This window comes from Thalassophryne amazonica, chromosome 1 (assembly GCF_902500255.1).
Source record: "Thalassophryne amazonica chromosome 1, fThaAma1.1, whole genome shotgun sequence".
NCBI lineage: Eukaryota > Metazoa > Chordata > Actinopteri > Batrachoidiformes > Batrachoididae > Thalassophryne > Thalassophryne amazonica.
The window spans coordinates 48,493,398-48,506,838 of NC_047103.1; the positions used below are offsets into that span (position 1 = coordinate 48,493,398).

Genomic DNA, 13,441 nt, shown 5'->3' on the forward strand with positions numbered 1-13,441 from the left:
ATGACCCCTACCTGGCCTACTGAAAATTCAAGTGGCCAATCATTGTTTTTCAAAAGAGTAACAGATGGTGGTCGGAGTGGCTGTAGGCGCAGAATCACCCTGCTCAGAGTGCTAAGACATCTCTGCTATTTTGGCATTGTGGGATAGCTCACCCACAGACTGAGCTGGCCGGACTACTTTCCTCAGCCTGCTCAGTGTACCGCTCTCACTGGAGCAACAACACACAGAATGTGTCTCTTCCCAGATAGATTTCTTTCAGTGCAGCTTCTTGTTCTGACTTTAACACAAACACCCAAGTTTTTCATTGCCAACTGTAAATAGTAATCAAAACATTCCAATCGTATCTTTCTGAACTCTTCCGCATCAAACTCCATTGTGTCAGTGTTTACAATGTGCTTGAGCAACAACAGTTGAAGTTGCTCATAAACTTTAAGTTTCATAAATATTTAATATCTTAAAACTTCAGTTACCTTTAGAATTTTATTACTGGTAAATTTTAGAATTAATTTTGAAGAGATATACTCACAGGAATATATCAGAATTATTTGGAGACTACTTTTTTGTGCAGGAATTCATCAAGCACATCGGCCGCGGGCACGTACTAACACAGAATATCCAGAAACTGGATAGTTGTTCGGCCAAAACGAGAGCATCCACTTTTAGCTTGCCATACGTGACCGCAGGACCTTTGTGGCCGGGACGGTGGTGGGATCGCACTAAAGACCATTCCTCTACCAGGTCAGCCAAAGGGGAATTCCCCGTTAGCCAAGCTAGTGGGAACATCTTTTTAATCAGGACCCGGGACCTTCATCCCGCTACATATCTCCCCACCATTATTGACTTCGTTCCAAAGTCACAGGTGCATTTAAGCATGTTCTGTGACTACCCACATCCTGTTTGTGATGCCAGATTGTGACCGCAGGACCTTTGTGGCCGAGACGGTGGTGGGATCGAACCCGGACAGCTCTCACTAAAGACCATTCCTCTACCAGGTCAGCCAAAGGGGAATTCCCTGTTAGCCAAGCTAGCTCTTTTCAATCAGGTCCTAGGACCTTCATCCCGCTACACACAGACTAAGCTAGTGGCACTCGTGAGAGTCATGGTGAGACTATGTCGCAGAATGGCAGCCAGGTTTCCGTCAATTTGCCCCGGGGCAGCTGTAGCTACACTAGTAGCTTACCACCACCAATGTGTGTGAATGTGCGAGTTAATGAATAATGCAACTTATAAAGCGCTTTGGATGTCTTGAAAAGCCCTCCATAAATCCAAGTCATTATTATTATGGTTAATGTCTAAGGAGTATTTGTGCTGAATTGTGTGCTTGTATCACCATCTGCTGCACTACATGGACATGTAGAAATTATGCCCACCGCGAGGGGCATAAAAATGTTGAAAACATAAAAGGTTCATTCAGTAGTTCAGTGAAGTTGGACCCAAAATGGCGCCATGTTCTGAGTTGACGCTACTCTCTCAATTACGGGACTCTACTCCTGACCAAGGCAACGTCTCTACATATAATTGTAATATAAATCAATTATGTTTCGCTCTGTTGCTTTTTGATCTTCTTTGATTTAGAAATACATGCTACAAACAAATGCAGCTCAGCCTAAAAGACACACATCGATGATTCACCGAGGTTCCGCCCGAATCAAGTGATTTGTAAAAGCAGAAGGCACAACTCAGACGAAACCATTACCAAGAGAAAGGGGAGGGGTCATAAAATGTAACAGCACATGATAAACGTTAAATACATCATTGTTGTTACTGTATACGATTTACATTAGAAATAAATAAGCTATTTTAAGTCATATGAAAGTTCTCTTTTCTTTTAACTGGACTGAAAAACATTTACATCCACCCCCCCACCCCCCCCCCGCCGCTAATGGTACGGTCCAACATGATCATATGATTCCTATGATTCACGTAGTGAGGAAAGATAAAAGCTGTTTTTGCAGTTTGTTCAAGCAGTTTGTTAAAGTTTCGGTAACGTTCACTTGCCACGATGTCGAATTCGAAAATTGATGATGTACCCCAACGTAAATTAGTTGGAGGATTTTCTGACGTAAAAGATGCCGACGAGGAAATCCAGCAGCTTTGCGACCAAGTAAGTGGGAAATGGTCCGAAGTTAAACACGTTTCACCGCGTAAATATCTCACCTGTTTGTTTCACTTTGTTTTTACTCAGGTGAAAACTCAAGTAGAGGGAAAAGCAGGCAAGAATTTTGCGGTATTCATAGCCAAGCAATACAAGAGTCAAGTTGTGGCTGGAACGAACTATATCATCAAGGTACAGTCTGAAATCTAAACTTTTTTTAAACTATTTTTTTAACCTCATTCACTTGCATGATAGAGTTCATAATGAAAAAATGTTATTTTATGTTTCTCAGATTACCATGACAAGCCATACAGTGTATGAATAAAATGTACTAATAAAACATGTAATCACTGTCTTCACTTGCCATTTATTTATTTTTAAAATAAATGGGTAAGTCAAGACAGATGTAATAACTCTTGATTTACCCATTTATGTTAGTTATTCATTTATTTATTTATTTATTTATTGTGGCACGATTACTTGTATTTACATTTATAGCAGGGCTTTTTTCTTTTAAATTGGTCTCCTTTGCAATAAGTAAATGACCTGTTTTTGTGGCTGTGGTTTTAAATGGAAAGAAGCTGCTGCTTGCCCCCTTTGACCGAAAGTGACAGAGTGACGTTATGAATACACGGTCTATGGTTAGGAACAATTTTTCACAGACTGTCTTGGCAGCAGATCATATCAGTGGGTGTGTCTCACAGAAGAAGCAGAAATCCACATTTCTAAGCCTACAATAGGGACTTTCCGCTAAAACGATTTTGCGGAATTAAATACAGATTTTGCAAAATCTGTATTACAGCCCTTTAAACAAATTTTGTAAAATTCTTACATTTGGCGCAAAACCACAAGTAAGTGATGTAATTTGCCAGCAGTTTTGAAATTAAATTAAATTTGTGCATTTTCTGAAATGTTTATGTGATCCAGACATTTGTAGCACTATGTTGTATTCATATTAAAATTTTTGTAAGCTCTGTTAAAACAAATGGTCACATATGCTTTTTTTTTTTTTTTTTTTTTGTCCCATCAAAATCACTGTAAGAAGGCTAAGAACAGAAATAAACTGCCCCACAATGTTGATTTACACTTCACACATTAGTGGAGAGTTGACTTGTGTCCATGTGACTTACTGTGATCAGTCTGACCCCATTTCCATGTGGAAAGCAACTTCAGAAAAGTAACTGTGTAATATTCTGACCACATCGATAAGTGATATTAATGTTTAATTCATACACATTATTATTATTATTGTTAGACAGTGGAAGTAGATCTATCATTGTTTTTATATGAAACCCACACCTAGATGGCTGACCTAATAATTATCCCTAATTTCACTGACATCAAAAACACTGAGGTTGATTTAAAAATATGTGTGTAATAAAACCTTTCAAAATGTAGTTGAAACTTAAACAGCTACAGTTTGTAGGATTTCTAAGTGTTTATTAGCAGAAATGGAATGTAATACTCTGTCTGTTCAGTTCTGTATAATGACCTGCAACAAAAGTATGTTGTCACAAACTTAGAATGAGCCCTTCATATCTAAATGGGAACAGAACATCTCATGGAGGCCACAGTGTTTCAGCACCATGTTGATACAGTGGCCCAAAAGGGATATACTGATGCATTCTATTCAAAGTTTGAAGTTAATAGTTCCAAGTTGGTCTTTCCGACTTCCAATCAAAATGTATTCCATTGCATCTACTCGGGAAAATATTGATACCCGCAGGAAACTCATGGCCAGAGACATCAAGCTCCTTTTCATGATATTTTCCTCCACCTTTAACTCAAGTCAGTAGCTGTCAGATAAATTATTTTGATAAAACTGCCATTAAATAATACATTAAGTAAAAACTGATGAAAAGGCAATTCTGTGTAACAGTCACTGTGTGCGACACCATATTTCTATGATGTCAGATCAACAAACTGTCTACAAAGTTGTTGTCTGACTAGTAAGTTTAGATTTTAAATTTTTGTGAAGTGGATGATCATAGATATCACAAGAAAAAGCAAAGGAGTGGAAATGTGACTGGTAACGGCAGAATGCAATCTTCAACCTCACCACTAGATGACACTAAATCCTGCACATTTTAGCTTAAAACAGTGACAAATATTGAAGAGAAAATGCAGTAATTTAGAGTGTAATGAACATGACATGAAATAGTCCTTATACCTACTTTGGCTGACATTAAAACCCAAACTTGCAACCGAGTTTGCGAGAGTTCAGGAGCAGCAGTAAATCTTTCTTAGGTGTGTGCACGCACGATCCACTGCATATCGCTTTCAGGAATTGATCACCTGGACCTTAGAAGATCAACATAAATAGTTCTGACAGTACAAATGTCTCAGAAGCCTATGAGTGGATGTCACTGGATGCTTTTTTTTTTTTAAGATTTCAAAATACTCCTTTTCTTTCACTTCAGGTTTATGTGGGAGATGATGAATATGTTCACCTGCAGATCTACAAAAAGCTCCCGTGTTATGGTGGAACGGTGGAGCTGAGTAAAGTGCAAGTGGGCAAGACACTTGCATGTCCTCTCTGATCATTTTGATGGGATCACGTCACAAAGAACGGCTTCATCATCCTGCCAGTGCTTACAGGCTGCAGTCTCACTGTAGAATGCTGTATTTCTTTTATTCTCTGTCATTATGCACAACATTACATGCAGTTTTTAAAATTTGATTTAAGAGCTCAACATGATGATCAGTATGTAAGAAGAGCTTGTATGAACCTTTTTCTCTACAAAATCAATTAAATATACAACTGAAAATTTCTTACAAATTTATGCTTCTGTATTGATATCTGTAAAATACTGGTCTTGTTGGTTGACTTTGAGATGCAAACTGATACAGATTTTTGAAGTTATCAACAGCAGTAGGTTTATACAGCAGAAACAGCAGAGTCTATTGACTGGTGGCAGATTTAACTGATTTTTAGCAAGTTCTATTTTGGCTTTTGAAGCCAATTTTGTGTGTGTGTGTGTGTGTGTGTGTGTGTGTGTGTGTGTGTGTGTGTGTGTGTGTGTGTGTGTGCGCGCGCGTGTGTGCATTAGATAGCTTACATGTTGGCACAAACTGATTCCAATATTTTTGTAATATCTATACACCTTTATCAGCAGCCACAGTGTTTGTTTTCCTCCCAGAATATACATATAAAATGCGGTATAATTTTCTCTCGCATTTACCCAACATTCAGAAAAAAATGTTTGCATACTTCAAAACTGAGGTCACAGTCTGAAAACTTCAGTGTGAACAATCGTCTTCTGATGAAGTTTATTCAAGTCCTAAAATGGTGCCATTGCCTTTGGGAATGAGGAAGTTTGAATCTTGTGTGTGTATGTATGTGTGTGTACGAGGTCTGTCAAAAAAGTATCAGGCCTTTTTATTTTTTTCAAAAACCTTATGGATTTGAATCACGTCTGCTTGCATGAGCCAACCTTGAACCTTCGTGTGCATGTGAGTTTTTTCACGCCTGTCGGTTGCGTCATTCGCCTGTGAGTAGGCTTTGAGTGAGCACTGGTCCTCCCCCCTCATTGGATTTTCATTTCGAGGAAATGTCTGAACGATTGGAGCAGCGCTGAATCAAATTTTTCCAGAAACTGTGAGAGACAGCCAGGTGGAAACCATTCGGAAGATTCAAACGGCTTTCGGTGGCTTTTCAGTTGAGTGAGTATCCGAGGAATTGTGTAAGAGCTGGACATGTCACAACATGTCCTGTGAGACTTCCAACTTCCGCACCTCTTTCATTACAAAATCTCCTGTAACAGTGGAATGTGCCGAAAAAGTGCTGATGTACACCTCTTCTGCAATTTCTCTGGTAGTCAGACGACGTGCCGGATCAACACAGCGTTCACTTTGGAAATGATCTGGTCGTTTCAGCCTGTCGATGGCTGCTCGGAGCGCAGCGCACCCTCCGCCATTGTGCGCCGTCTTCAAACCGGTTGTAACACTCCTTAATCTGTGTGATGCCCATAGGATCGTCACCGAAAGCCATCTGAATCTTCCGAATGGTTTCCACCTGGCTGTCTCTCACAGTTTCTGGAAAAATTTGATGCAGCAAAGCTCCAAATCGTTCCACCTCGCAATGAAAATCCAGTGAGAGGGGAGGACCAGTGCTCACACAAAGCCTGCTCACAGGCGAATGATGCAACTGACGGGCGTGAAAAAAATCACGCATGCACATGAAGGTTCAAGGTTGGCTCATGCAAGCACAAATGATTCAAATCCATATGGTTTTTGAAAAAAAAAAAGGTCTGATACTTTTTGGACAGACCTCGTGTGTATGTGTGTGTGTGTGTGTATGTATATATATATATATATATATATATATATATATATATATATATATACGAGGGCTGTCAATAAAGTAACGGTCCTTTTTATTTTTTTCAAGAACTATATGGATTTCATTCATATGTTTTTACGTCAGACATGCTTGAACCCTCGTGCACATGCGTGAGTTTTTCCACGCCTGTCGGTGACGTCATTCGCCTGTGAGCACTCCTTGTGGGAGGAGTTGTCCAGCCCCTCGTCGGAATTCCTTTGTCTGAGAAGTTGCTGAGAGACTGGCGCTTTGTTTGATCAAAATTTTTTCTAAACCTGTGAGACACATCGAAGTGGACACGGTTCGAAAAATTAAGCTGGTTTTCAGTGAAAATTTTAACGGCTGATGAGAGATTTTGAGGTGATTCTGTCGCTTTATGGACTTCCCACGGTGCGAGACGTTGGTCAGCGCTCTCAGCCGCCGTCGTCAGCCTGTTCAAGCTGAAAACCTCCACATTTCAGGTTCTGTTGATCCAGGACATCGTGAGAGAACAGAGAAGTTTCAGAAGAAGTCGGTTTCAGCATTTTATCCGGATATTCCACTGTTAAAGGAGATTTTTTTAATGAAAGACGTGCGGACGGGTCCGCGCGTCGGGACGCAGCCGCCGCGACGCTCCGCCACAGGAAAAACACCTCTGTTGAAAGCCTTAAGGACAAGTTGGAACATGTCCTGCTTGTTAAACAATTTCTCATATACTCACTCCACTGAAAGCCATCAAAAGCCGCCTGGATTTTACAAATGGTTATCAACAGGGAGGTGTTTTTCCTGTGCCACCGCACCGCGTCGGCTGCGTCCCGACTCGCAGATACGTCCGCACGTCTTTCATTAAAAAAATCTCCTTTAACAGTGGAATATCCGGATAAAATGCTGAAACCGACTTCTTCTGAAACTTCTCTGTTCTCTCACGACGTCCTGGATCAATAGAGCCTGAAATGTGGAGGTTTTCAGCTTGAACAGGCTGACGACGGCGGCTGAGAGCGCTGAGCGACGTCTCGCACCGTGGGAAGTCCTTAAAGCGACAGAATCACCTCAAAATGTCTCATCAGCCGTTAAAATTTTCACTGAAAACCAGCTTAATTTTTCGAACCGTGTCCACTTTGATGTGTCTCACAGGTTTAGAAAAAATTTTGATCAAACAACGCGCCAGTCTCTCAGCAACTTCTCAGACAAAGGAATTCCGACGAGGGGCTGGACGACTCCTCCCACACGGAGTGCTCACAGGCGAATGACGTCACCGACAGGCGTGGAAAAACTCACGCATGCGCACGAGGGTTCAAGCATGTCTGACGTAAAAACATATGAATGAAATCCATATAGTTTTTGAAAAAAATAAAAAGGACCGTTACTTTATTGACAGCCCTCGTATATATATATATATAAATAATTCTTAGTCTGTACTGCAGGTTTCGGGTTGCACACGTCATCTTTTAAATGTGAAAGAAGGCCAATAAACTGCTTGGATACAAAAGATGGCAGTATTAGAAACCTTTAAAGGACCTTTTCTTTTAAGCCCCAAAACTTTCATTTTCCTGATGTTGCATTTGATGAACTTTTACCCATAGATCACTTTTTTTTGAAGTTTATTTCACTGGATCATGAAAAAAAAAAACCTCCCGCACCTAGCACCGCATCACTTTTAAAAATACATGAGTTTACACAATACTATTTAAAAATAACGTAACAAGAAAAGAATTAGCAAGTATCAAGAAATAACAAGAAAATATATACAAATAAATATTGCTAAAATATATTAAACAATAATTAAAAGAAATAAAAAATAAAGGTAAAATAGATAAAATTGATAACAGATAAATATAACAGTATTCAGATGATCATCTCTGACACAGCAGTCAATACTGGTCGTAAAAATGGTGTAGCTAGGCTTCAGAGAACATTTCGAGACAAGGGATTCGATGAACCTCAATACATCGGCTGCCAACACCACATTCTTGATCTTGTTCTGCAACGTGTTGGACTTCTTTTTTCCTATACGGTCACCTAACATTAACTACAAGTTTATTGATGAGATTTTGGAACAGTATGATGATTTGCAAAATGCATACATGGACACAGAAGTGATACCAGAGTATGAGAACCTTGGCTGGAGAGATGATTTTAAATTCCATTTTGAGCTTTGTGAAGCAAACAAGTTTTACAAAACGGAGGAAAGATGGCCTCTCATCAAATGGCACAAGCTGCCAACACTCACAGTGCCAGGTTGAACTCATGAGGAATTTTTGCACTTACTACATTTTTCCTTCTTCCAAATTGGTGAGAACAGCTGAGGGTAACTTGTGATTTCATTGCAACTACATGGTTGTGGGCCTGGTTTTCTAACCAACACTATTAAGAGATGGATTATGAAGACCTGCTGTTAGCAATATCCAAACTTAAGTGTTCCAAAGATGTGAAATGCTTCTCTACTCATTGGAAAAAGGACCCATCAGTGCTTGATGTGCCTCGCTCCAACATAGTAGCTGAGACGGCTGTAAAGTTGATGGAGGTTCGTTCTACTTGTAAAACAGATAAATATCTTAACAGCAAATTTATTAACACTAATACACAAATCTGAAACACTATTAAAATACTACAAATGCTATATGTACTCATGTATTCCTTGTGTATTGTATGTAAAAGTGACATGTTATAATAAAGAGTGTTTGAGTCGCTAGGTGTTTTAATGTGAAATATGAAACTGTTTTAGGTGCGGGAGGTTTTTTCAAGGTCTGGCAAAACCAAAGTCACTTTTGTGAGTTTTAGTTAAAAGTTCATCATTTATAACCCCAGGCTAATAAATTTGAGATTTGTCATAACCCTAACATGCACCTACGATGAAAATTTCAGACCCCTCCATGATTTCTAAGTGGGAGAACTTGCAAAATCGCAGGGTGTTCAAATACTTATTTTCCTCACTGTAGACCTTTTCCCTTTTTAACACAGTTCTATTTGTAGGGAGGAGATGCACACAATTGTGATCCCCCGAACCCGGGGGGGCATTGGGAGAGATTTATGGGTGATTCTTAGACTACGGGCACTTATTATGTCCTTTGATCATATTGTATGAAAAACAGAAAAAAAGGGGAAATTTCACACTTTTATAGTTATCTTTACAATGAAATTGTGTTAAGAAATTTGTTCTAGTAGTCTATGATGACTTTTTCACCTTTTTTCAGCATCATTATATGTCATGGAGACACTGCAGGCAGAAGAGGCTTTGCTTTCAGGTGTAAGTAAGCTGTTGTAATAAACAGTTGCGTGAACTCACGGGACAGGTAGAAAGGACACAATGATACACATAAAAGTTCAACATGTGGGGTGCATATGTGCTCTCTTACAGTCACAGATTTAGGATGACAGTACCATTGATTTACATAGACTCTGCCTCCCTGTGATTTATCTGTCACCTCTGCATCTCTATCCAACCAGAATGACGCACCGAAGCCATCAATAAGCAGGTCTTTGATCTGTAGATTCTTACAATGTGATTTAACTCAGGTTATTGAAACATACATTCATCAAACAACCCCAAACTCTTCATACTGCTGTTCATACTCTTAGCACAAAGTGACAATCACTCGCTGTCAGATGTGTGTGGTTGCATGGCAGCAGTGTGTCAGTCAACTTTATGTGTCATTCAAACCACTTTTGATGAGTTTAAGCTTGTGACTGCTGTTCCTCTTTGGTTGATCTGGATTCATCACACACTGCATGACTTTGTTCCTCAAATCAACAAAATGATTATTTTTTTAGACCTCATGACTTAACCTTCAGTTTTTAAAAATGTATACATTTTTGTAACTGAAGTGGAGTTAGGCTGACTGGACTGTAATATCTGATTCTTAGGTCCACATTCACCCTGGTAGATCACTTAGAATGTCTATAAGAGGACCCCAGAAGCTCTGTTACACAGGTAAAGAGCGCCCTCTGGTGACTACGTTCAGAGATAAACGTTTCAAACGGCCCACAGCACAACTACGAGGGCTGTCAATAAAGTATAGGTCGTTTTTATTTTTTTCAAAAACTATATAGATTTCATTCATATGTTTTTACGTCAGACATGCTTGAACCCTCATGAGCATGCGTGAGTTTTTCCACGCCTGTCGGTAACGTCATTCGCCTGTGAGCACTCCTTGTGGGAGGAGTTGTCCAGCCCCTCGTCGGAATTCCTTTGTCTGAGAAGTTGCTGAGAGACTGGTGCTTTGTTTGATCAAAATTTTTTTCTAAACCTGTGAGACACATCGAAGTGGACACGGTTCGAAAAATTAAGCTGGTTTTCGGTGAAAATTTTAACGGCTGATGAGAGATTTTGAGGTGATACTGTCGCTTTAAGGACTTCCCACGGTGCGAGACTTCGCGCAGCGCTCTCAGGCGCCGTCATCAGCCTGTTTCAAGCTGAAAACCTCCACATTTCAGGCTCTGTTGATCCAGGACGTCGTGAGAGAACAGAGAAGTTTCAGAAGAAGTCGGTTTCAGCATTTTATCCGGATATTCCACTGTTAAAGGAGATTTTTTTAATGAAAGATGTGCGGACGGGTCCGCGTGTCGGGACGCAGCCGGCGCGGTGCGGCGGCACAGGAAAAACACCTCCGTGTTGATAACCATTTGTAAAATCCAGGCGGCTTTTGATGGCTTTCAGTGGAGTGAGTATATGAGAAATTAACAGCTGGACATGTTCCAACTTGTCCTTAAGGCTTCCAACAGAGGTGTTTTTCCTGTGGCGGAGCGTCGCGGCAGCTGCGAGCCAACGCTGCAATCCGCCCGCACGTCTTTCATTAAAAAAATCTTTAACAGTGGAATATCTAGATAAAATGCTGAAACCGACTTCTTCTGAAACTTCTCTGTTCTCTCACGACGTCCTGGATCAATAGAGCCTGAAATGTGGAGGTTTTCAGCTTGAAACAGGCTGACGACGGTGCCTGAGAGCGCTGCGCGACGTCTCGCACCGTGGGAAGTCCTTAAAGCGACAGTATCACCTCAAAATCTCTCATCAGCTGTTAAAATTTTCACCGAAAACCAGCTTAATTTTTCGAACCGTGTCCACTTCAATGTGTCTCACAGGTGTAGAAAAGATTTTGATCAAACAAAGCGCCAGTCTCTCAGCACCTTCTCAGACAAAGGAATTCCGACGAGGAGCTGGACGACTCCTCCCACAAGGAGTGCTCACAGGCGAATGACGTCACCGACAGACGTGGAAAAACTCACACATGCGCACGAGGGTTCAAGCATGTCTGACGTAAAAACATATTAATGAAATCAATATAGTTTTTGAAAAAAATAAAAACGACCTATACTTTATTGACAGCCCTCGTACACAAAATACTAAGACACACCTGGGAAAATGTGTTGCTGCAGGTTACCTCATACAGCTAATCTGCATATGTCGCGGACATGAATAAGCGAAGCTCGTCAGCATCTCACCATGTCATTTAGGTCCTTCAGACTTTATTTTGAGTAAATGCTTCAGGGGAGCATTAGCATGGCAAAAACCTTTCAGCCTTTTCAAGCATTTTTCTTTCTTTGCCTCTCACATGCTTGGAAAAGTTCCTTGCCGCCGAACCGTGTCCTTTAGGTCCTTCAGACCTTTTTCAGTAAAATTGTTCTTGGGAGCATGACTAAAACCTTTCAACTTCTTTTTAAGCATTTTCCTTATTTTGCCTTTCAGCTTCTGGAGGGGCTCTGCCCCCCATACTCCCCACTTTTTAAAGCATTTTTCTTTTTTGCTTTTCAGCTGATCCCCCTAATTCACCATTCTCTTAACCCCCTGCCAATTTAAGCATTTTTTTTTATGTAGATGTAAATTAACATTCAAAGTTTTCAGCTAGTTGACAGTAGGGCTGTACAATATGGCCAAGTTATCATATCTCAATACTGTCATATAAATAGTCATGTAAATGTCACTTATGTACATACTGTCCATATTCTTGAGCCGCTTAGGTAGGTAGGGAGAGTTCCCATGGGATAAAAAAGCTTTTCAACCTACCATCCCTGGTTCTCAAGACCAGGCACCTAAGTGGCTCTACACTTTTGTTTTTTAAAAAAGACATTTAGGTGTACCTTAGTAAACACTAGTAGAGTTCCACCTTAGATTTGGAATGTATAATAGAAGATATACCTTACTGAATTTTCATATTAATATGATATATGATATGACTATGATTTGACACAAAGTGCAGCAACAGTGAAAATTAAACATTCTTAAACAAAACTGTAATAATACCACACTCATTTTGCACTCATCATAAGGTTAGGATACTGTGCCCTCCAAAAGTATTGCAACACTTGGAATTTCACACATTTTAATTTGTTTATGCAATTTTAATTACTAGAAATACAAAAAAATAAAGAATTAAAATTTCTAAAATGATTTTCCTCAAACTCAAACTGAAAGCAAATCTCTACAACTTGATAAAACCTGTAAATAATAATCAGTTTTATTGCCAGTTTTCTTTAGACAAGTCAGGGGATGGAAACATGAACATTTCCAAGTCAGTGAATATGTCTTGGACTTTATTTACATCACTTATGAAGAAATACAAAAGTTTCTTTCACCAAAACATTAAATCTAGGCTTTCATCTCAAATGTACTTTATGTCAAATTGTAGCTGAACTTTCAAGTCTTCTTTTTAAGAAAATCCTCCTCTACACCACTTCATCAGGAAGCTGGATTTTATATTTTTAATTAATTTCTATCAAGTTGTAGAGATTTGCTTTCAGTGTGAGTTAAGGAAGATAATTTTAGAAAAAAAAATTGAAATAGGATAAACAAATTAAAATGTGTGCCAAGTGTTCCAATACTTTTGAAGGCAATTAAGAAACAATGAGGAGCAACATCTTATATCTCATATACAGTGAGGAAAATAAGTATTTGAACACCCTGTGGTTTTGCAAGTTCTCCCACTTAGAAATCATGGAGGGGTCTGAAATTTTCATCTTAGGTGCATGTCCACTGTGAGAGACATATTCTTAAAAAAAAAAAAAAAAAAAAAAAATCGGAAATCACAATGTATGATTTTTTAATAATTTAT

The 13,441-nt window shown here is 39.5% G+C and overlaps 1 protein-coding gene across 2 annotated transcripts; it reads left to right on the top strand.

The window, feature by feature from the left end:
• The first annotated feature begins 1,903 nt into the window (after window positions 1–1,903).
• On the top strand, window positions 1,904–5,445 carry LOC117509768 (cystatin-B-like). 2 transcript variants are annotated; one of them, XM_034169456.1, is made up of 4 exons: window positions 1,904–2,104; window positions 2,186–2,287; window positions 4,516–4,599; window positions 5,146–5,445. In XM_034169456.1, the coding sequence occupies exons 1-4, from the start codon at window positions 2,003–2,005 to the stop codon at window positions 5,404–5,406; spliced, it is 549 nt and encodes a 182-aa protein (XP_034025347.1). In that variant the 5' UTR covers window positions 1,904–2,002; the 3' UTR covers window positions 5,407–5,445. The 2 variants fall into 2 exon arrangements, with proteins under 2 accessions (XP_034025347.1, XP_034025351.1); XM_034169460.1 differs by lacking the exon at window positions 5,146–5,445 and having other exon boundaries at window positions 1,913–2,104; window positions 4,516–4,874.
• The last annotated feature ends 7,996 nt before the right edge of the window (window positions 5,446–13,441 follow it).